Here is a 25340-nt window from a genome sequence, read left to right as displayed (position 1 = left end):
CTGTTGCTTGGTCAGCAGTAATGTTTCGGAAGCAAGGGTGACCAATCATCCGAAACTTGAATCGATCCGGAGCACTCTCTTTCTCAATCTGGACACCTTCGTCATGGTAATAAGGATCAATGCTACTCCAATTTTTTCTCATTTCACTTTCTTTGCTGACAAGAAACAGACGGCGCAGATTCTTTTGAGGCGATTTAATCTTGCAAGTAAGGATGTCACCTTCACAATGGTATGAACAATTATTATTATTATTATTATTATTAATCTGAAAGGATCCATGCATTCAGTTTCATGACCAACCACAGGACAGGACATGATAACCTAAAATACATGTGTACAATCCCAGTGTATTATAATCAAGTCAGTAACATGATTTCTATGTATATCATGTCTTCTTTCAGGGATCATCATGTACAACTGACTTTGGAAACTATAAAACTACGTCTCACCAGAGATTCAAAAGAGGTAACCAGAGAAGAACTCTTACAGCATGGCCCCCTCCACTCTTTTGTGATCTCAAAACCATCAGGAAAAGAAAAGAAAAAAATCCAAACCTTTTAAAGCGTTTTGGATGTGTATCCTTTGTAGCTCTTTTATCTTTTACTTTGCACCTGATAGGTATTGGCCACTTCTTCTTATAGTATGTCAGACACTTTTATATCCACACATATGGTTTGATTGTTGTTATACATGTAAAACAAATAAGAGAAAAAATAAAATCAAAAACTAGAAGCAAGAAAAAATAGTTTTACAAAGTCTAAAGCCAAAGCAAAGCAAAGCAAAAACCCCTTTATATAAGCTTGAGATTTTCTACATAGTCTACGAAGCAGTAAGCTAGTAATATATTAGAGTTAACCCCTTCAAAACCTTGGATTCCAACGCTTGTAACAATGTTTCGCTCGAGATCGAAGTAGAAAAGATAGATAGGCCGGCCTGATAGAAACCGCGGTGACAAGACAAGTTCACATGTACCTGCCCTGATTCCAACTATGCCCAACTCAGTCTCTCCAGCAAGGTTCCACCACAAGAAAGGCAACTGGGAGATATGCTTGGTCCATTCGGTACCTCCTCCTTGAAGAAGCCACAAACAAAAACTTGTAGCGTGTCCATCAATTCTATTGGGGTTTGAACACTGCATAATACCCAGTTGGCCCTTGTGGTTAACGAGTCGTGATTCAAGACCTACTGGCCACATGCCGTCAGGTTTGTTGATGAAGCTCAACTTTTCAAACCTAGTGTCAAAACAAACTATGAAAATATCTTGATAGTTATTGGACTCAGCCATATAATACAAAAGGCCATTGATGCAAATACCATCACCGCCTTGTACAAGATGACGAATAGGTCTGCAACATTCAATGGTTCGCCAAACCATTTGTTCTCCTAACGTTAGAACATAATGCTCCGCAGGAATACTTAGTGAATTGAATGGTGACCAAGTCGAGCACAATACCTTGAACTGTTTGTCCACCGGATCATACCCCAAAGACATTTTCACCCAGATCATCATCTTCTCTTTCAAGGTAGGTAAGATTACATATTCCCCTGTGATTGGATTACAAACCACAAACATCCCGGACAAAAGTTAAAAATGACTCTCTGTCTTGTATGAAAACAGAGGTTGTAATAGAGGAGGACCAATTCGATATTGTGAGAGAGAGAGAGAGAGAGAGAGGACAAACACAGAGACGAAGATCGTGGACAGCACTTCCTATCTCAAACCCCTTGGATATCCGAAACTACTGCTGTATTTAACTTTCCCCATAAAATATGGAATTTAAGTACTATTACTTATCTTTTTGTCCCACCAAAAAAAAAAGAAAAAAAAAAGTACTATTATTTATCTAAATAAATAGGAAATTACACATAATTTAAAAATTAGGAATATGATTTACAAAAACTTTACATATATATTTCTATACTGTTTTTAATCAAAATTAAATTAATAAAAAAATATTTAAAATAAAATTATTGAGTTTTGGGGGATTCTCAAAAAAATTTAAGTTGTTCATCCAAACTTAGAACACACTCTTAAATGTGACAAAATTAGCACAAACTTGTATCCCTTATATAATAAAACGGTAGAATTTTAATAAGTTAGTTACAAATATGTTATAGATTAATTGATAGATTAATTAGTTATAAATTAAATAGTGGGTCCCACCAAAAAAATCCTGGAGAAATGGCGTCTCTCTCGAGAGGCGATTTTTTCTGTGATTCCAACTTCCGACAATACCGGCTTTTTTCTCCGTTGAGGAGTGTGTTTCCGACCGACAGAAATGTGGCTTCCTGTTTGAGCATTTTGGTTGGCGGTTTTGTTCTGTTGTTTTATCACGACAGTTATCCCGATCCAGAAAAATTGGATTTCAACCGTCTCAAGAAACCGCCATGGCTACCCCTATATATTCAACAATTCTTCTTGAAATTTCTCAATCATCTTCCTTCCTTCTCTAAAAACCATCTTCTAAAGTCTACAATGAGTGACTATCTCCGGAAATCGGTCCAGGATCTGGACTTGGGCATTGATGACATTCCAATACCTCTTCCACCGGAATTCTGTGAACGGGCGGCTAATGTTAACCGCTACTCTCTGGTTGTAACTCCGGTGAACCCATGGAAACAAACCTACGCGCTTTGATCTGCCAAATGCCTCGGGTATGGGGTTTCGTTGAGGGGTGTGTTGGACGGATTCTCGATGATGGACGTGTCCAATTTTGATTCCAATCTGAGGAAACACTCAATTTGGTGCTTAACCGTGGGCCTTGGTCCTTCAATGAATGGATGCTAACGACTCATCGATGGTACCCCAACATAACTGCTGGAGAAATGAAGATTATCCCATTTTGGGTGCAAATCCAAGGTATTCCAACTCTCTACTTAACTAATGCTATGGCTAGATGGGTTGGAAATCGATTAGGATTAGTCACTGAGGTCGATTATGATGAAAATATCAACCAAGTTGGGGAAGTTAGAGTTAAGATAGCATGGAACATTGATGATCCGCTACGTTTTCAAAAGAATCTTCAATTCATTGTTGGTGAAAACATTGTGGTCAAATTTCGTTATGAACGACTAAGGAACTTCTGTAGCAAGTGTGGATCTTTAAAGCACGACAATAAGGATTGTCATTTGAATTTTGATGATGAGAATCAAGTGGATTCTGGTGATAGTAGTGATGATGATAATCACTCGATTGGCGACAACAACATGTCAGAGGCCGATACATTACCATCAGTTGATCCTGCTACTTTAATCCCTGGCATCCATATGGCTCCACCAACTGGAAGATCATCACAACCTGGTCCTAGTATAAGAGGTGCATCAATGAACCCAGCGGTTTTTGCAGATGCTGACTTAAATGCAGAGAAGATACGCTACATTCAGGCGAAGCTGAAGACTACCACCAAAGTGTCGAACTGTTATGAGGCACGGGGGCCCGGTACCCCCAGATCCAATATGAGAGTCCTCTCCTGGAACTGTAAGGGCATTGGACTGCCATTGACTATTTCTAGACTTACTAGATTATTGAAATTCTTAATCAGTGTGATGTAGTACATAAACTTAAGTGTGATTTAGGATTTGCTAATATACTTATTCAGCCCCTCTTGGAAGGAGTGGAGGCTTAGCTTTGATATGGAAACAAAATGTTGCTCTCAGTCCTATTTCAATGGATGAGCGACTCATTTATGTTTCTGTAAACATTAATAATATAAGTTTCTATTTGTCTTGTGTGTATGGCCATCTGTAAACAAACCTTTTTCCAAAAAATCTATTCAACTAATGGCCATCCAATTACAAGGGACGTTTTTGCGGATTTTGAACCACGGTCACACCAGATATGAATGAGGATCTCACTCGGCCTTTGAATACACTGGAAATATATGATGCTATGTGTCAAATTGGAGATGACAGAGCCCCTAGTCCAGATGGACTAACAGCTCGGTTCTATAAATCATGTTGGGACATTGTTGGTTGTGATGTCACACAAGAAATTCAACAGTTCTTTGATACTGGTAACATGCCATCTCAATGGAACCACACAAATATTTGTCTTATCCCAAAAATTAACAATCCGACTACTTTCTCTGATTATCGCCCAATTGCCCTACGTAATGTTTTGTACAAAATCATTTTAAAGTGCCTAGTTTGCCGCCTTAAAAACACTTAAATGGGATAGTCTCAGAGGCACAAGCAGCTTTTATCCCAGGTCGGCTTATCCAAGATAATGTCATGATAGCCCACGAAGTCATGCACTCTTTAAAAGTTCGAAAACGAGTCTCAAATTCTTATATGGCAGTCAAAACTGATGTGAGCAAAGCTTATGACAGAGTAGAGTCTTGAGAACTACTCTGCAGATTTTTGCATTTTGTGATAAATGGATTGATTGGATCATGGCCACTGTCGAATCAGTGAGTTTTTCTGTACTAATCAATGGTTCACCATATGGACATGTTAAACCTGAAAGAGGCATACGACAAGGGGATCCCCTCTCACCCTATCTATTCATCCTATGTTCGGATATTTTAAGCCATCGCATACAATCACGAGATGCATAAGGTGATATCAAAGGAGTCAAGGTTGGCGAAAACACACCAAGAATAACACATCTCCAATTTGCTGATGATTGTCTCTTCTTCTGTCAAGCAAATAGTAGAAATTGCCAGGCTTTGAAAGATGTTTTTGATGTATACGAATACTATTCGGGTCAACAAATCAACACTTCCAAGTCTTTGATAACTTTTGGTTCACGTGTGTATGGCACAACTCAAAATCGCTTAAAAGAGATACTTGAGATCCCAAATCAAGGAGGAGGGAAATATCTTGGTTTGCCTGAACAATTCGGCAGAAAAAAAAAAGAAATGTTTGAGTATATCATCACTAAAGTGAAACAGAGAACCTCTAGTTGGAGTGCAAAGAGATTATCTCCAGCAGGAAAAGAAATAATGTTGAAATCAATAGCACTTGCCATGCATGTGTATGCAATGTCTTGCTTTAAACTACCTTAAGGCGTTACTTCAGACATCGAATCGATACTCATGAACTATTTGTGGGAAAAAGATGCACAACAAAGAGAAATTTCGTGGATAGCCTGGAAAAATTGCAACACTCTAAAAAAGAAGGTGGACTCGGTTTTAGAGATTTAGAAAAGTTCAATGATGCACTTCTAGCAAAACAAGCTTGGCGTTTAATTCAGTATCCAAACTCAATGTTTGCAAGGATTATGAAGGCTCGATACTACCGTGATACTACAATCTTAGATGCAAAACCAAGGAAGAACCAATCTTATGGTTGGTCTTCTTTGCTAGTTGGCATCTCATTGATAAAAAAGGGATCAAGATACAATGTTGGAGATGGAAATACAGTAAGAATTGGATTAGACAATGTCATTGACTCACATCCTCCAAGACTTGTATCAGCCATAAATGATGAAAACAGTGAAACTTTAAACACATTGATGATGGACTCCAGTGTGATCAGATCATGGAACATTTCGAAGCTCCAACACATATCAAAGTCGAGGATATTGAACACATTCAAAAGATCTACCTTGCGCGCGAAGGCCGACCTGACACATTAACATGGAACTACAATACTACAGGTGATTACACGGTTAAATCAGGCTACTGGCTTTTAACTCATGATCCTTTGTCCTCTGATTTACCACCGGATATACCTCATGGTTCATCACAACTCAAGAACAAGATCTGGAAACTGCCAGTAATTCCAAAATTAAAACACTTCCTTTGGCGAGTTATATCTCGAAGTCTTCCAACTTTGACAAGGTTACGATCAAGAGGCATGATATTAGATCCTACATGCTCTAGATTTCATCAATCTGAGGAAACTATCAATCATGCTTTATTCACATGTCCCTTTGCTCTTATGGTGTGGCAATTCTCAAGCACTACTCATATAGACATTACTAATTTCGCTTCTGATGCTGAAGAAAATATTTCTCATATCATAAATTCAATCCTTAGCACTGCTTTTTCAAATGATGAAACAATGCTACCTATTTGGTTATTATGGAGAATTTGGAAGGCAAGAAACAATAGTGTTTTCAATAATTTTCGGGAGAGTCCATCAAAAACGGTATTATGGTCTAAATCAGAAGCAAAGCAATACTATAATCTCACACATAAAACTGATAGGCTTCAACAGAGAAGTGATGATAATAGACACATTCCTAGATGGACTGCTCCACCAATTGGATTTGTGAAGTGTAATTTTGATGCAGCATACAATAACTTCAATCATGAATCAACTAGTGGCTTAATTTGGGACTACCTTTAGCTTGGGGTGCAACTAATCTCTCACATGCCATTTCACCATTAGAAGCGGAAGCAAAAGCTATGTGGCTTTACAACAATCTTGGATAAGAGGCTATACATCAATAATGTTAGAAGGGGATTGCGAAGTTCTAATTAACATTATCAATGGCCAGACTAGACACCGACAGCTAATCAACATCCTGCAAGATTTAGAGTTTTGGATTTCTAACTTTCAGTTCTTTAGATCTGTGTTCACAAAGAGAAAATGTAATAATGCAGCTCATTTATTAGCCCAATTGGGATGTCATTTTTCTCCTTATTATGCTGATTATGTAACTAAGCCAGTGTGGCTTCATGAACAACTATGTATTGATCGGTATTAAATCAATATAAAAGCAATTTGAGTAAAAACCAAAAAAAAGGTAAATAGGAAATTACACATAATTTAAAAATTAGGAATATTATTTACAAAAACTTTACATATATATTTATATAATGTTTTTATTCAAAATTAAATAAAAAAACATTTAAAATAAAATTATTGAGTTTAGGGAGATTCTCAAAAAGTTTAAGTTGTTCTTCCAAATTTAGAACTCACTCTTAAATGTGGCAAAATTAGCACAAACTTGTATATTATTAATAATACAGTTAAGGGATTAAAAAAGAAACAAAGTGTTGAATTTGGGAGAACCGAAAACTATGTGTTCCTCCGCTGAGAGAGAGTCGGAGAATATGAATCCGGCGAACCCAATCGAATTTGAAGCGGTGGTGAATCATAACCTGAAATCAAGGAATCAGAGATGAATCATTAGTGAATCCAGTAATTGCGTTGGGGACATCACATACAAACGACTAGCTCTTGTTCATATCTCGTCGAAAAGACAATCTAGTCAAAGCTTCGAATCTCTATCACCAATTCAAATTCGCAACAAGACGAGCTCTGGTTCATGTTTTCATTCCACGTTGTTACCTAATGTTGAGCGTATTTTGTTTTCATTAGCCATTGTATGAGAATTATTAAGCTTAGTGGCAGTTATAAATGGGCGGAGAGCAGGAAGCTGTGAGCGAGACTGGGAGTAAGACCTATAATATATATATTTTTTGTAAATAAAAGTGCTTTGTTTTGGAACAAATTTATTTATGACTAATTTTATTTAAAAAAATTATGAAAAACATCTTGTTCAGAAACAAATTATGACTAATTTTATTGAAAATGTTAATTTTAAAATTGAATAAGCGAATATCGAAAGCATATTTGAATATATTGTTGATTATTTGCACTCAAGTCAAAAATATTTTTACCAGAATATTTTGGTTTCAAAATTAATATATTTTAAGTGATAATTCATGATTGTTTTAAAATAATAGTCCAAACTCTTCCATATCTTGTGTGATAACCCTTAGCTTTTTAGAGCAGTTACCTTTTTTTTTTTTCTTACACGTGTGTGAAAGAGATTAAAAAAATTGAAAATCTTAATTGGTGTTGAGTTTTAGTGTTTCCCACGTAACGCCCTCACAAACGCTCCACCAATCTTGCATTAACAGTTGGCAGAACAGTTGGGCTGTTCTTAGCCCAATAAATTGATAAATTTATTGAACAGTGTGTTTAGAACACATTTTTTAGTCTTAAATAAGAACAGATTTTAGGAGTGTTCTTTGTCTACGTGGCATGACGAAAATGGTTGAGATTTTGGTCTTAAATAAAAATAATAAAATTTTTTGGTCTTAAAAATGTTTGTGTGCTTTAATAAATTAAGTAATATGTTTGTTTGGTTTTTTTTCTTTTATTTATTTAAAATGTTTTTTTTGTTTCATAAAAATTTGGTATTGTATTTTGAATTTTAGTATAAGTTTTTTAAGTTTGCAATTTAAATGTTATTTTTTAAATTTTTTATAATTGTAATATGTTTAATATTATTATATTATTAAATCTTATGATCTTAAACATGTTCTCCCAATAACTAACTTCTTAACAAAAGATCTAAACTACTGATCTTACATTATTTTCATAATATTTTTATTCTAAGAACACCAAAAAACTGTTACCCATTGCAGATGCCCTAAGAATGAGGCGATGGATTGGGGAAACGTAATTGTTGAGGATCTCGTCGTTGTGGTTGTGGCCTTAATGAGATTGGGTCATGGGATAAGTCTCTACACAATTTGCAAATTGGAATATGTATTTTCTANGATAATTCATGATTGTTTTAAAATAATAGTCCAAACTCTTCCATATCTTGTGTGATAACCCTTAGCTTTTTAGAGCAGTTACCTTTTTTTTTTTTCTTACACGTGTGTGAAAGAGATTAAAAAAATTGAAAATCTTAATTGGTGTTGAGTTTTAGTGTTTCCCACGTAACGCCCTCACAAACGCTCCACCAATCTTGCATTAACAGTTGGCAGAACAGTTGGGCTGTTCTTAGCCCAATAAATTGATAAATTTATTGAACAGTGTGTTTAGAACACATTTTTTAGTCTTAAATAAGAACAGATTTTAGGAGTGTTCTTTGTCTACGTGGCATGACGAAAATGGTTGAGATTTTGGTCTTAAATAAAAATAATAAAATTTTTTGGTCTTAAAAATGTTTGTGTGCTTTAATAAATTAAGTAATATGTTTGTTTGGTTTTTTTTCTTTTATTTATTTAAAATGTTTTTTTTGTTTCATAAAAATTTGGTATTGTATTTTGAATTTTAGTATAAGTTTTTTAAGTTTGCAATTTAAATGTTATTTTTTAAATTTTTTATAATTGTAATATGTTTAATATTATTATATTATTAAATCTTATGATCTTAAACATGTTCTCCCAATAACTAACTTCTTAACAAAAGATCTAAACTACTGATCTTACATTATTTTCATAATATTTTTATTCTAAGAACACCAAAAAACTGTTACCCATTGCAGATGCCCTAAGAATGAGGCGATGGATTGGGGAAACGTAATTGTTGAGGATCTCGTCGTTGTGGTTGTGGCCTTAATGAGATTGGGTCATGGGATAAGTCTCTACACAATTTGCAAATTGGAATATGTATTTTCTACGAAACAAGAATTTTTATATTTTTTATTTTAAACGCGAAAGAGTGATTTATCTATCGGCAACTTGCACAATGTCTTGTCCTGGACTTTTCTCAAGACAAAAATGTTTTATTTGTTTATATTGCACAATACAATTTGGTATGGTGATAATGATAGCGGTCGGTGGGGATGAACTAGTCTTTCAGGGACACAATAGTATTCCGCTAATTACATTTTCATTTAGGATTTGTTATTGATTTCGTACAAACAAGAACTTTTAGGCCACGAGAAAGTGTTATCCGTCTCAGACTCAGGTCCATAAAAAGTAGTAAATGTTATTACCAATCCTCATTAGTCGCATAGAGAGAAACTCCTCGTTATACGTAATACCGTACACATAACGATTTGCTTTTGTAACCACATACTTGATCTAGGAAAATTTAAGACTAATTCACAATGCTCTAATTTTGGGTTACTTATTTATGTCTTTGGTGACATGCTACTGATATCAAACTATATCGTACTACTCAATAATATTTTCTGAGATGTTATACTTAAGCAAGAGTATTGAACAAGCACAATAAAAAGCTTCATATACATTTTCATGACCTTTTATACATGGACCTATAGTTATAGCAAAATAAGTTTGGTGAATGGTATTGAGTATTGACTATTGAGTAAGAAGATAATATAGCAAAATATTCTAAGAAAACTTTAAAATATTTGATATTCGAAGAGGGTTGAGAAGGAAGGATTTAAAAACCCAAATTATTTTTTCTTTTTAAGACCCCAAACTGTTTGATGAGATTAATACCTTAGTATGAGATCTGAGGAACACGGTCCTGAAACAGAAAAAAAAATGACGTGGCTAAAATTAGAAATATTATATGGAAATAGGATCATCTTTGATTAACGATTTCAATAAACAATAGAAAATCTGCCACATAGATTTTGTTTTTAACTAAAAATTTTAAAAATACAACAGTTCATTTTTCTTCTCCAATTGTTACGATAAGAAAAACAAAATTTATTAGTTTCTAAACTGGTCCACGAATCTCCACTTCTTTCTCATAGTAAATAACATGAACTGCTCATGAAACAACATTAATAAAGTGTTTAATCTCTCCCACACTTTTCACTTATCCAACAAAACAAATATTTTCTCCTTTTCCAAAGAATTCTACAACTTCTACAATGCTCGAACATTGATCAACTAAATCGGGGCTGTTGAGATTTGAAAGTGTGGAAGAGAAGGTCAATAGTATGATCATATTGGAGAGATTCAACAACATTAAATGATGTAGAGGCATAGTTTCCAGAAATTTGGTGGAAGTTATTCACCAAATTTTGGGTAAGTGATTAAATCAAGCATCAACAGTTACATATTTGGATGTTTTCAGTTTTGTTTTTTATTTAATTTTCTATAAACAAATCATTGTTACCAGATCTTCCCATGAGAAGCTTCTTATCGAATGTCAACACTATCCTTCGTAAGTAAATAGAACAAGTGTGCTGAAAAAAGAGATTGAAGAAGCAAATTAAAGAAGATAAAATGAAGAAGGAGAGTCTGAAATCATGTGTTGCTCTGTATGTTCATTAATAGGTCATAGGTAAGCCTTTACCGATTCAAAGTTTTACAATTAGTACAATGTCATCCCTTGCCTTCTCTTTTTTTTTCCGTCTCAAGTCTGCAACTTCTTCTCATCAGTCATCAAAACATGGCTTCAACTTTTAACTCTTTTTTGGGGTCTAATTAAGGTCCTTTAGTCCAAAGTAAAATTTTAACAGCTCTGTTATTTTTGGTATTTTATGCATATAAATGTTTGTGGTGCGGCAATATAAAATTTGTTTCGTTGAACTTTTATATCACATTATTATTATTCATTTTGACAAAGAAATATACTTTATTCTCACTATATAAATGTCTATTATATTATGCAGCTCACTTCCGGCTCTACGAAGTTTGAGACATCCCAATGTATGGATGGATCATGCATTATCATACCAGTTTTGCCATGCATGCATGAACTTGATTTCCCTATAGGCTAAAAGGAATTTTAATTTGAAGATTCTAATCAAAATTAATGATTTGGCATAGATGAAATGGATTTGCTTAACTGCTCCCAAACGTTCGTCACCTCTTTGGACAGGGAGAAGACTATGCTTGTAGGAGCTTAATAAGATTTAGATATAAAAGAATTCTCGAGGAAAAATCTCTCATCCCGGGTATAAATGTACCCCCAAAAAAGAAGTCAACTTTCAAAAAGTTGGATCTCACCTCTTCCTACTAAAATCACTATTACCAACGGTTTTACCTGCTCAAGGTTCATCACTAGTAACTAATAAAACTCGTTTTCCTACCAACGATTTTAGTAGTAAAAAGGTTCATCACTAGTAAAAAGTTGGATCTCACCTCTTCCTACTAAAACCGCAAAAACTCGTTTTCCTACCAACGCAGCAGCAAAATTGAAATATTCCATATCTTCTTCCATGCATGTTCTCAGAAATATTTTTTTCCTGATATCGGCCCCTAAACTTTTGTATACAATATTATTAGTTTTTAAATTAATTTATTAATATAAATTAATTAATATTAGTGTTTTTCTGAAGTTTAAGAGCCGACCATGCTCATGGTTGTTTGGTAAACAAGACGCAATATGTGGATATAATATCAAAATGCAGTGTCTGGACGTAGCATCTAATTTATATTTGTTTGTATTTTTGGTTCATTCGTCCAGAAATAGTATATGGATACAATTATGTTTGTTTTATAATTTGATATTTGTATCTAGATACAATATACATAAAATGACCAAAAAGTCATTTATTTAGCGTTAAAAATGTTTTAGTGGTTTTAATTATGTTTTTTAGCTAAATTATTTTTATGAAATTCAAAGAAACATCTAACATTTAAAATGAAATTATCTTGTTTTGGCTGCAAAACTAGATTTTGTGGTTTTAGCGGAAAAACATAATTTTGCAGTTTTTGGTAGGAAAACGAGTTTTTGCGGTTTTGGAGAGAAAACATAATTGTACAATTTTGGCGGGAAAGCGAGATTTTGCGATTTTGGCGAGAAAACATAATTTTGCGTTTTTTTGTGGGAAAACATAATTTTGTGTTTTTGGCGAGAAAATGAGTTTTTGCTAATTGACTGGAAAACATAATTTTACGTATTTTGGCGGGAAAACAAGATTTTGCGGTTTTGGCGAGGAAACATAATTTTGTGTTGTTTGGCTAAAACTAAGTTTTTTTTTTGCGGTTTTGACAAGAAATGTAATTTTTGTAATTTTGGATATTTCTGAATTTTTGTTGAGTTTCTTTGTTAAAGTAAACAAATTAACATAAGTTTCATTAACGAGTAAAAATGTAAAGTCAATAAATTTAACGATTATAAGAATATAATCTAACAAAATTAGCGCATTACTTAACCCGAGGCAATGTTGGAAACTATTTTGTTATTTTTTGTTTACAGTTCATCATTGTTTTGACATTTTTTTCTGTAAAAATAGTATCCAAAAATATATATATATATATATATATATATATATAATATGGATAGTTAGTATGATTATGTTTTGGTTTATATGTAAATATAGATTTATATATAGATAGATCAATATTTTTATTTTATTTTATAACATATATTGTTAAAATTCTAGAAAAAATATGACTTGAGATTGGAGAAAGTAGTAGGGAGATAAGTAGAGAAAGTTGGAATTTATAAAGACCAATGGGGAAAGCGAATTTCATTACTTGATGGTTAAGTTAAACTGATTTTAATATTTACGTATTTTAAATGTATTTTTTTTTTAACTGAATAAAACAAAATAAAAGTAACTATTGACGGGTAATTTGAAAAATATCTTTCAAGATGATACAGATAATGCTAGTAAATAAACTATTTGTTTTGCTCAATATAACAAGATGATAAAATGTGAAAACTATACATTTAAAAGAAAATTGCATCATAAATAAATATAATAAAACTTTAGAGAAAGAGAGAGAGGGAGAAAGGGAGAGAGAGAGAGAGAGAGAGAGAGAGAGAGAGAGCGCGTGTGTGTAATGTGTATAGAGCTTTTATCATCGCAGCAATAATCGTATCGTACGGTGGAAATTAAAAGATTGACTTAAAATCATCATAGGCGTGAACGAAAAGGCAAAAGGCCCATTAATAGCTTATTATGGCCCAATACGAGTGCTATGTGGTTTACTCTGTTTGTTGAGCAATAAGTAAAGAAGAAGTAGACAAGCGGGAGATTGAGAAATTGAGTTTCATCTTCTTCTTTTTTTTGGTAAAAGACTTGAGTTTTCATCTTCTTCTCCGACTGAGACGAGACGACTACGATTAGGTATCTTGATTCAATGGAAGCTTTCTTTCTGGGGATACTTATTCAAATTCTTGATCTTTAACGCAAATATGTCTGTTTCTGTAATTTTTCAGCGACGAGTCTACTTCTCCGACGGGACGACACCACTGCGATTAGGGTTTTTCTGAAGCACAGGTATGTATATAAGATTGTGTAGTTGATTGTTTGTGTGCGTGTATATATATGTGGAGGATAAGAAATTAGTATTATCAAGAAGGACAAAAATAGTGTTTTTTTTATGCCTGCTTGTAAATCGTGTTCAGATTCCTGTTCTTGTCTCTGTTTCTTTTTTTTGTCCTCACGATTCATTTGCAAATCCGACTGGATTCTGGAAAAGACTTTGTTATTTTGCACGAATCAGGCTCTGTGATTGTTTGCTTTCATTGTCTCTTTGGTGTATTCGAGAAACTGCTTATATCTGCTTATATCTGCTTATATAGATGCTTATATCTGCTTATATAGATGCTTATAGATGCTTCAATTGCTTGACCTTGTAACCCCAATATCTCAGGTTTCCATGTCTAATCGAAGAAGCAATATAGAAAGGTGGAGGCAGACGAACATGCTGAAGCATTTGGACCCGATGAGAGGGACGGAGAACGGCTTCTTCTCTCTGATCATGCAGTTTCCCGGTAATATCTCTCAGGTTCTCACCTTTCTGGATACCGAACACGAAAAGGCTTCAGCTGTTGAGAACCAGCTTGATCGCTCCTGCTACATATGGGCAATTGAATCTGCCAAGAAACGGTTACAAGAGCTCGACAAGATCCATCTTGAAGGACTTAGCCTCTACACTGGCACTATCATTGACAAGGAACACACTGACAAGGAAGGCACCACCATCATCGAATTTCAGCCTTTCCAACCCATAGAAGTCTCTCTTTATCAGTTTGGTGATTTCTTTAATACTGAACCTCTCCATCAACAACTCACTCCTGCTGAGAAATATGGAATTCTGGTGATGGATAAAAGAGGGGTCATGTTCACATCATTGAGAGGCACAATGCATGAGGTACTGTATGATTACACTTTTCCTGTGGAGCTTCAATGGTCATATGGGCAAATTCCAAACCGTAGATGTCTTAAGGTAGTGGCAGGTTATGCAAACCAGTTTTATGATCGTTCATTCAGGGGAATAATAATTGCTGGTGAGAGTACTTTCATGTCTTTGTTGAATGGAGAATTAAACCTCTTCCTTGCAAGTAGAGTTTTGAAAATGGTGGAAGTAAACTATGGTGGGTTTGATGGTTTCAATAGAGCAATGAATATGTCATCTGATGTCCTCATAAACCTTAGGTTCACCATAGAGAAACAGATGCTCCAATATTTTTTCCATAGGCTTAGATCTGAGGATGGGATGTCTTTTTTGGGGCTTGATGATTCACTGAAATAGATCTCTGATGATACCATTGCTACCCTCATCGTTTGGGAAGATTTAGAGGTTATGGTGAGAGTTATGAGAGATTCTTCAGGTAGAAGGAAAGTTGAAGTGTTGGGAGAAGAATCAGAAGCAAGAGATGAAGAATGGACGGTTGTGGAAAAATCTATTTCTCTGCTCTATTGGCTGGCTAATAACCATACTCGACATCCTTTCAGATTAGATATCATTACTAACAGTACAGCAGAAGGTATGCAATTTTGTAAGGCGTTTAATGGGATAGGAGGGCTTTACTGAACAAAAGGAAGGATGATGGTGATGATTCTCATAATGGTGATGATGATGATGATGATGATGATTTTTGGGATGAGTGACAGACCATGAGAAAGCAGGGGAAGAGGCAATTTTTGGTATCAGAGCTTCCACGGTTGTGACCCCTTTCTTTTCTTCTCTTTTATCTCCTTCTTCTTCTTCTGTTTCCTTCATTTTCGCCATTAATGGCTGCTGCAACATCAAATATATTCGGTTACATATCTTTAGGACTCTGTTATTCCTGTTTGTATAGTTCCAGATCTTTTGGAATCTCTCCTGATCTTGTGAATATCAAGGAAATTCATAAAGTTTCAGATAAATAAATTGCAATTAGTTTTGGTTTGGTTCAGTTTTATCCTGTTCTTGTTTTTTCTTTCTCACCCCTAATTACAAGACCAAAGCCAAAAATGTAAACCTAAACATTTCTTTTTAATAACTTTGATCCAATTACTTCTCAGAGCTCTGTAAACTGACTTCTAACACCTCTGAGAAGCTCCATTACAGCATTGTTGTGAACACAGTCGAGATTTTCGGTATGAGTTAAGAACTTTCATAAGAAACAAACACAAGCCGAACAGGAATAAGGGTGTAATAATGGGAAAACGTACTCTAGTGAATCACCATTTCCAAGCTTTACATAGGTTTTTTGTACTGATAACATTTCCAAGCTTTACATAGGTTTTTTGTACTGATGACATTTCCAAGCTTTAATGGGAAAACGTACTCTAGTGAATCAGCATAAGAAACGAACAGGAATAAGGCTGAATGTACTGATAACATTTCCAAGCTTTACATAGGTTTTTTGTTGTCTTGGAATCACCATTCTTGTACAACAGGAACACGAGCAATCGTCATATGTTGGCTCCCAGAACCTAGACACAAAGATTGCCATATTACTCGTGGTAATAAGGATCAAGGTTACCAATGTTTCTCATTTCTCTTTCTTTGGAGACAAGAAGCAGACGGGGCAGATTATTCTTCTGAGTCGATTTAATCTTGCAAGTAAGGATGTCACCTTCACAAAGTCGGTTTGACAGATCCAAAATATCTCTCCCATCATTTGAGTAGCCCTCTTTCAAAAGCATCCCAACTAAACCGCAGGCTAGTACGCATAAAGCTTTTCCACTCCTTACTCTATGAACAGTGGCCTGCATAATTCTCCCCTCAGTGATTGTTTCACCCGAAATCATAGATAACTCTTCATATACACTTGGCTCTCTATACTGTCTCCGCCAATCCTGGTTGGTTATGTCAACCATTACCTGTTCAACCATCCTACACTTGTCGTCTCGGTCAAGAAAGTTCTGCAAAGAATGAAGGTTCCAAGACAAAATCTCCTTACCTGGGCCGCAGAGAGTTGCGACCATTGCAAGTGGGTTCTGAAGATAGCGCCCAAGAGCAACTGCAAGTCTCTCGATCCCTGACTGGTGAGGTAGCTGCTCACCTGAGACTCGAGAGTTTTCATACAGCCGAGGAAGAGATTCGTCCACGTAAACAATGATTAAATCATCCTCTGTGAGAATTTCTCCTGCTATCTCGAACATGACCTCAAAAATATTGTCATAGAGACGAGGGCAAGACAGGTTTGCAGCTCCAAGGGCCACGACGCCCGGTTTGTGGGATTTCATAAACTTTAGGAGACGACCCTGATCCTTCTTAATACATTGCTGGGTGTCAGCATTTTTTGGTGGCAGCGAAATGGATCCTGCATGAAGCACATCAAGCAACTCTCCAAATGAGTCCAGCAACACAAATGTGGTTGATGGATCTCCAGGTCCCCAGCAACATGCCAGAACCCTCCTAGGTGCAGCATCCTCAGGTTTGTGCTTTGGGTACGGCCCTGCAGACAGACACTTTGCTCCACAAAAGCTGTCCATACTCTGACAGCAACCGAACCATTGCCCTCCTAGTTAGCAAAAGTCTTGCTTCTTTCTCCATTGAGGGTAAAATAAAAGCACCAAGTGCTTCCTCCAGTATCAGTTGAGCACACTCACCAGCGCTTAGAAAGTGCTTACTGCATTCGCTAACTAGCGTACTCATGAAGTTTTCTGGCAGCTTGAAAGATACCTGAAGAAGATTATCCTCTTCTGCCTTGTGAATGAGGAGCCATTGTGTACCCTGAAACATGCTCAACGGCTTCCCACGCAACCACTTGACCACAGAAAGCTGATGGAAAGAATCAATAGCCATATCACCAAGCGGGGTTGGGCTTACTGACACTAGTGCATTCTGCATAAAGATTCGACGAACATACTTTCTGACGGATGGCTCAAAACTTAACACAGTGGCAGACACAGAGTTGAGTGCCATCTCCTCGACCTCTGGTGTCGTTTCCTTTGCAACAAGTAAATTTTCAAGTCCCAGTTGCTCAGCAGCGCAATAACCAAACTTGTTTGCAGCTTCCTGCAGGCCGGAGCTAGAAGTGAAAAAATCACGAGGAGGAGGAGGAAAATGCAAGCAGAACTTTGAGTGAACATCATCAACTTCTATCTCTGTTTCTGCGGCTATAACAGACCTAACAAGAGACTCTGAGACAGAATGGGATGGTCTTTACACATTAGTCTCTCAGGAATATCATCAGCATCTGGTCCCTCCTTCAATCTCCTCTTCTTTTTCTTCTTCTTCTTCTTCAAGTCGTCATCTGGTCCCTGCTTCAATTTTCTCTTCAAGTTGTTAGGGATCTCTAGTGGATCTGACATAAGGACAATCAGAAGAAGAAGAAACAAAATTTGAACAACTTTACAGACAAAACCAGAGATTTATGATGTTACCTAGTTCGTTATTGTCTGTATTGTTCCTCGCCATTAACGAGTTCTCGAAATCGATCCTATGATTACTGCAAAGCGTTCAATTCTGGTTTTGCAATCTCTCAAATCGACTTATAATAATTATCTTGGACGCTTTTACTATCAATTGAATCCTTATCACATTTCAAGAGTACCTTCGATAAGGACTAAGATGGCGACAAGAACAAATCGACTTATAATAATTATCCTCCCGACACTATAAATTGGGATTTTGGACGCAATATGTAGAAATTATCTTGATTTTCCTTTTTTTCTTTCCTCACATTCATCCAATATCAAAATTTCCAAAATAACGAAGATCTAATGTTAAAACAGAGAACAGCATGAAAAAAAAAAAATTATTGATGTTATTTGACATCCTTATTTTCTTGGTCTTACTTCAAAAAATAAATAAATAAACTCCTAACTAATATTATGAAAGTAAATAATTCAAATTAACCTTTTTTCTTGTGAAAAATTACATTAACTTGCCATTACAAATAAATGTTATAAACAGCAAATTAATAGTACTATATCAAATAATAATAAGAAATTAAAGATGTCAAATAGTAATCTCTACAAATTATTAATAACATTCTTAAAATAAAAATTGTGCATCTAACTTTACACTCATCATACTCTACCTCACAATATATTTTTTATTACCATTACAAACTTACTCTAGAACACAAGCAGCTTGCCCTTTTTGCTCTGAGGTATGGCAAGCTATTGCAAAGAGCTTATACAAGTCAAGATTTTCAACGCGGTGGAATTCGGTGGTACAAGCAGCTTGTAATCAGTGGCATGATCGGACGTTCTGTTATCTAGCCCGCTCTGTTTTATAGGTCACGGTTTACACATTATGGAACGAACGTAATAGGAGGAAGCATGGTGAGGATCTGAACCCTGCGTCTTTACTCATTCAGCGGATAGATAGGCAGATTAGAGACCAACTCCTTGCGATTGGCCTCATGAGGGATCGACGTTACGACGACGGCCTGCTCATTTGGCTAGATTCGAGAATTTGATTTTACATACTCTGTTTTGAATCCACACGATAACTGATGCACTAGTTGTAAAAACTTTTTTTACTTTTGAATATAATTTAACATTATATTAAAAAAAAATTTAATCTAAATATCAATTTTATACTTATTTTCTCTGGATTTAATTTAAAAGCTGTATATATATATATGTATATATATATAAATAGTAAATAAAAACTAATAAATTCGAAATTTAGATGATAAATAAACAAAATTCGAAATAAATAAACTAATAGGTAACTTTTTTCTTCTCTTCTTTGAGACTTTGTTACATGTGTGTGTGTCTCATGGCTTAACTTTTTTTTTTTTTTGGCAATTGGGTTGTTGTTGTTTACAAATAGACTGTATGAAACAGTCAAACATTGATTCTGTTTTAAAGGAACCAAAAACAAAAGGTTACATGGAGAATCTTGACGATGAAAGAATCTTGTGATATATATGGCTACACTTTGTGATCTCTTTCTCTCGTATGGCATGATTATGATTTTTCTTTGCTTAAATCTTCGTTTTACACTGAATATTGCAGGTCTTAGATTTGATGTAGAGAATGTTCTCAAGCTAAGCTAAGAAACATTGAAGTTTCCATCTATTATTCTACTGGGATACAACAAATACAAGAGTAATAAAAAAACAGAAAGAAGTTTCTTATTTGAAGAGGCTACAGTAAGTCTTGAGACCAGATAGATCTCTCCTTCCGGATCCCTCGCAGGTGAACTTATAGTATGCTTCAAAATCAAAAGGGTTAAAGAGGCGAGGATACTCGGCATCAACCATCTCATCCGGTGCACATATCAAATCCTCTGTGTTTGGCATAGAAAAAAGTCCAGCTGAGTACCTTGTTTCCGTCCCCATCCTCACCACACGGTGAACCGCGAATTGCACCCGACCGTTTAACAGTACCTGAAAACATCTTTAAGCATCATCATCTATTGAAAAGTATAGTAGAGAGAGAAAAGGTTGGGACTTACATGCAGAATACTTCCACCAATGACAAGGAATGAAGAATCTTTAGAAGGGTTGGCTTTGATCCAGTGGCTACCGTCTTTGATTTTCACCTCTAATCCTCCGTCTGCTACATCGTTTTGGCAAACTATGGTGAGAACATTTCTATCTGTATGAGCCTCCATGCCTAACTCCTCCTCTGTTTCATCAACTCCTCTGTATTTCATCATCCGCATTAAGCATTTTGTCGATTTGAGATGTTCGTCTATGTAGTTTTCATCGATCCTGAAGCTCTCCATAACCATTCTCCGGATCTTGAAGTCCAGTTCTGATACATTCTTGGTAAATGACAGAACCGTGTCGCTGAAGAAACAAAGCAAATTCTCACCAATTCTTTAGAGTTATGATCTGTTTTACTAAACATCCTAATGAAATATTTTAAAGATCATAAAACCTGAAATTCTTGTTGCCTTGAGGCCAAAGCTTCTGAGTAAAGGATTTGACGTTCTCTTCATGGTCTGCAACGTCAATACCCACTCCTTCATACAGAGGATTTGTAGGATTCTGACCGACATATCCTTTGTATTTTACCTCTGACACAGTTCTCTGTTTTGTCTCTAAAGGCAGCCGGAAAAGATCCTCCGAGGCCTCAAACACCGCCTTTCGATGCTCGGCAGTGACTTTATCAAACAAGGCTTCGAAGCATCCGTATTCCTCCAGAGCTCTCCGCATATCACCGCTTACCAAGTCCCATTCCACAGTTCCCGGCTTTAGATCTCGGCTCGTGAAATCAATGACCGGGAGCTTAAGAGCAGGTTTGGTTTCCAAACTCATTATAATTTGTTGTGCTCACAAACCTGTTCTGGTTCTTCTTATAACCAATACACTTAGCTTAAAATAAAATAAAAAATACACTTAGCTTATATTCTGAAGGGTGGGTGGGGACAAAAAGAAGTAAACAAACAACAACTACACGTTTCTTATGTTATGACAACACATTGCTTCGTCTGTAATAAAGAAACGTAGAAAGACTAAATAATTTGTCTTTATCTTCGTAATATACAAATTCCGAGCAATTACGATAAGATCAAATCATTGAAATAAAAAAATTTAGAGTTTTCTTTTGTCTTTTTCAAAATTCCCTGAATAAGGATTTTGTGAGCTTATCATAACATGTGGATAGATTACTTTACATGCACATAAATGACGAGGTTTTAGTAGGGAAACAACACAGAAGCAAAATCAAACAAATTTATTCTTAGAAAGACATTTATTTTAATATCCTCAAACCTCACAGTTAAGTCCTGAGAGCAGATAGATCCCTGAGTCTCTCCTTACGACTTCCTCAGTGGTGGTGAATTGAAGTATGCTCCGCGCTAACCATATTCTCTGGTAGATTATATCAAATCTTCTGTTTTCAAAACAGAGTAAAGTCCCGCTGAGTGCCTTGTATCTGTTTCCAGCAGTACCTATAAACCTTTTGAAAAATATCATTATATTTCTTAATCTCATAAAAAAAATATAGGTTTTATAAGAACAAGTGAACAAGTGGTATAATCAAAATATCATATAACCTAAACCGTTACTATCTAAGTCGAATCGATTCGTCACGAAATAATTAAGGTCGAAGGCTCTTCATCTCGTAAGTTCGATATGTTCGACAATATGAAGTGAGTTTCAATGTCATTGCTAATTACAATACAAAACCAAATCCAAGAGAGTGGTTTTGTTTTTTGTTTTTGTATGAAAAATCCAAGAGAGTGTTTTTGTTACACTCAAGTAGCTGAAAAATGCTCTTTCATTCATCAGCTGATCAAGATTATAAACATTTCAAAGCTGAGGTAACATGTGAATCAGAAATAGATCCACTAATTAGTCTTTTGTTTTTGAAATGGGAATTAATTTTCTAATATCTTTCTTAGGTTGAACTACTTTTTAAGAGTCCACCACAGAAATATGGTGGGACTTGTGGGTTACTGTGATGATGGAGATAACTTGGCTTTGATTTACGAATACATGGCAAACGGAGACTTGAGGGAGAATATGTCAGGTAATTAAACAATTTAACTATAAGACCCATCACCGACAGCAGTAACCCTATAACGTTGCTTTAAGAAAAACAAATTATTTTAATTATATTTATATATTTATTATTTTTTTTAATTGTAACCATTATGTTAATAACAACTGTTAAGTTTTGTAGAGAACTATTTTTTGCTAGAGCAATCTGAACAGCAATTTTTCCCTACTTTTCTTCTCTCTCTCGTGACTATATTAATTTTTTTTATTAATAAGTCACTTGATTAGCAATCTTTACTGTAAGGGCATGTCCAACCATAGTTTCTCTTAGAAGTACTATTAATTAAAAATTAAAACGTAATGATACAAGAAGAAAAAATTTAAGAAATGTTCCTTCTATGAGAATCGGAAGAATCGATCCTCTAGACCAAAGAGGATATGTGTCAATTTCTGATAAGGTAATTTTTATTATTATTTAAATATATAATAATATTAAGAGAAAATAATTAAAAAATATTGTTTTGAGAAACAAACGAGCTTGCTGCCGCTGTATATGGTCTAATTGCCCTAAGACGATATAATATGGTGCATGGACTTTGTAGTAAAAATGATCTAAATTTGGTATAGGAAACCGATGTGGACATGTTCTAACTTCGGAAAACAGATTGCAAATAGCAATGAGGCAGCAAAAGTTGATTAAATAACAAAAAGTCTTGCTTATATTCTGATTTTAATGTCTAAAATGAAATTGAAACAAATTATAACAATTTGTTAACAGGATTGGAGTATCTACATAATGGAAGTAGACCACCTATGGTCCATAGAGATGTGAAACCTACTATCATTCTGTTGAATGAGTTTTTTCAAGCGAAACTAACCGATTTTGGACTCTCTAGATCTTTCCGGTTGATGGTGAATCTTCTGTATCAACAATCGTTGCAGGAACACCTGGTTACTTAGGCCCTGAGTGAGTAAAATCAATCAGTTATCTTACTTATAATAAAATATAAAATGTAATATCTATAGTTAATATTTTTTTCAGTTACTATGGAACAAACTTTGCTAAGTGAGAAGACGGATGTGAATAGCTTTGGGGTAATTTTATTAGAAATCACCACAAACCAGCCAGTGATTTATTCAAACCGGGTGAAAGCACATATTACAGAATGGGTTGGATTCATGCTCATGGAAGGGGACATAAGTAATATTATTGACCCGAAACTGATGGGAGAATTCCATACAAGCGGTGTGTGGAAGGCGATGGAGTTGGCTTTGGCTTGTCTAAACCCTACCTCAGTCCCTAAACCAACAATGACACATGTTGTGATGGAGCTAAAAGAGTGTTTGGACTCTGAAATTGCAAGGAAACAAGGGAGTCAAGAGATGTATTCAAAAGATTCTATTGAATTAAGCTTCTCTCCTACTTCTAGATTCTCACCTGGACCGAGGTGAATTGACAGTAATCCATTGAACCCAATGATGTCTTATTGAATTTGAAGTCTTATAAACTCAATGATTGTTTAAAGAATCCATTGAAGTGTTTAGTTATCTGGAACTGAAAACAAATTCTTTATGAATCTAGGAAGCGGTTTCTTAGATAACAAGAAATCGATACCACAGTACTTCACAAGGCACAAGGTTGACCAAGATACCACCATATTTGTTTGATTTGCTTTGTTTTTGTTTAGTTTATTTTTGTGTTTTTAAACTTTAAAGTGGTCAGAGAGATTTCTCTTGTAACGATGATATGAAAAGGAAACCATTTTTTTATTTTATTTTTAGGTTCGTAGAGATAATATTAGATTTAGGATCGGGTTGAATTATCTAAATAAAAAATTATTAAAAAATAATATAATCATAATTATTCTATAAATCCCCATGCTAGCTGCCACGTAAAACACAAACTCAGATTCATCATGTTTGATTCATTGTTCTCTCGTCGATGGCGAACAGCTTCTACATGCGAACAGTTGTTGCAACAGCTTCAATCTCGTCTTAAGCTACTCATAAGCAAGAAGCACGCATTATCAAGAGATCTACGTTCGGACATCGTTATCTTCATCTGATTCAATGACTTCAAACATGCTCTCCGTCGAACCGAACAACTCGTCCTCGTCAAAAACTCGGTTGTCGTATACGAATTGTTGCTTCGGTTCACTAAATTCATCATCCACCACATCCCCTACATTGCAAAACACAGGTTACATATACTATAATATTTTAATTTATTTCTCTCTTTGTTCTACTTTACTTTAAATACAAAAACATGCACTAATATTTTATTCGATAATGAACATGCAGAAAATTGTCTAATGACAAGATTAACGAAGCAGTTTCGAGTCTTGTCTTTGCCTCCGCGAGTTGTGGACAAGAACTACGTGAACTGGTTAGCATTAAAGAGCTGTTTTCTCAACGTTATGGTCAAAGCTTTGTAACAAGTGCTCTTCAGCTCTGCCCTGGGAATCTTGTTAACCTCCAGGTTTCAACCCTTCTCAAACTTTTTTACATTCTTCTCTTTTTTTTATTTTGTTTAGTTTTCTTTTGTCCGCATTAATTATAATCATTTGCAAATTTTTAACACACAGATGAAAGAACATTTGTCTATACCTTCCGATACCGAAGGTGCGAAGACGCTATTGGATGAAATAGCTAAGCAGTATATTCACGGTTTAAAAGCATTGAGACATAAATATACACCTGGAATTAGTATAAAGGTAATGTAATTTATCTTGTTATTGGTCTAATAATTAAAGATTACTAGATATTGTTTTTTCTTGGAATCACAATTTTGTGTTTTTAGGTGGATAAAAAGGAAGAGAAGAAAGTAATGGATTTGGACTTGAATTGTTGTTCGGATAAGCAATCACCACACGAAGTTTATAAATTTTGCCTCAAGGATTATGAAGAAGAGATAAGAAAGGAAGAGAAATTATTGGAGGATGATTATATAGAAGAGGCTCAAGTGGGAAAAGATCAGAGAGTACTTAGATTCAAAGAAAGAAGTGAAGAAAATAGAAGATCATCATCATCATCATCTTTATCATCAATAAAAGAGCTTTGTGACATGGAGAGTATAACGTATTACAAGACGCAAAAAAGGACTCATCAAAGAAGAAGAAGGTCATCAAAGAAGGAAGGACAAGAGGATAGACAAAAGGCAGTAACGAATCAACACGTTCATCATCCTGATTACGACCAGA

At 35.1% G+C, this 25340-nt stretch overlaps 3 protein-coding genes and 1 pseudogene across 3 annotated transcripts; 1 reads left to right on the top strand and 3 right to left on the bottom strand.

The window, feature by feature from the left end:
• Positions 791–1492, bottom strand: LOC104779333 (F-box protein DOR-like). The gene has a single exon (XM_010503687.1). It carries the CDS (start codon positions 1490–1492, stop codon positions 791–793), a length of 702 nt encoding a protein of 233 aa, XP_010501989.1.
• LOC104778211 (eukaryotic peptide chain release factor subunit 1-3-like) lies at positions 13564–15500 on the top strand. The gene is made up of 3 exons (XM_010502602.2): positions 13564–13639; positions 13732–13792; positions 14169–15500. Exon 3 carries the CDS (start codon positions 14175–14177, stop codon positions 15048–15050), a length of 876 nt encoding a protein of 291 aa, XP_010500904.1. The 5' UTR covers positions 13564–13639; positions 13732–13792; positions 14169–14174; the 3' UTR covers positions 15051–15500.
• On the bottom strand, positions 16104–18489 carry LOC104778210 (annotated as a pseudogene).
• LOC104778209 (probable 2-oxoglutarate-dependent dioxygenase AOP1) lies at positions 19597–21013 on the bottom strand. The gene is made up of 3 exons (XM_010502600.1): positions 20576–21013; positions 20148–20484; positions 19597–20079 (listed from the first exon to the last, which is right to left on the bottom strand). Exons 1-3 carry the CDS (start codon positions 20953–20955, stop codon positions 19825–19827), a joined length of 972 nt encoding a protein of 323 aa, XP_010500902.1. The 5' UTR covers positions 20956–21013; the 3' UTR covers positions 19597–19824.

Source organism: Camelina sativa, chromosome 3 (assembly GCF_000633955.1).
Source record: "Camelina sativa cultivar DH55 chromosome 3, Cs, whole genome shotgun sequence".
Classification (NCBI taxonomy): Eukaryota; Viridiplantae; Streptophyta; class Magnoliopsida; order Brassicales; family Brassicaceae; genus Camelina; species Camelina sativa.
This window is presented reverse-complemented; position numbering and strand designations above follow the sequence as displayed.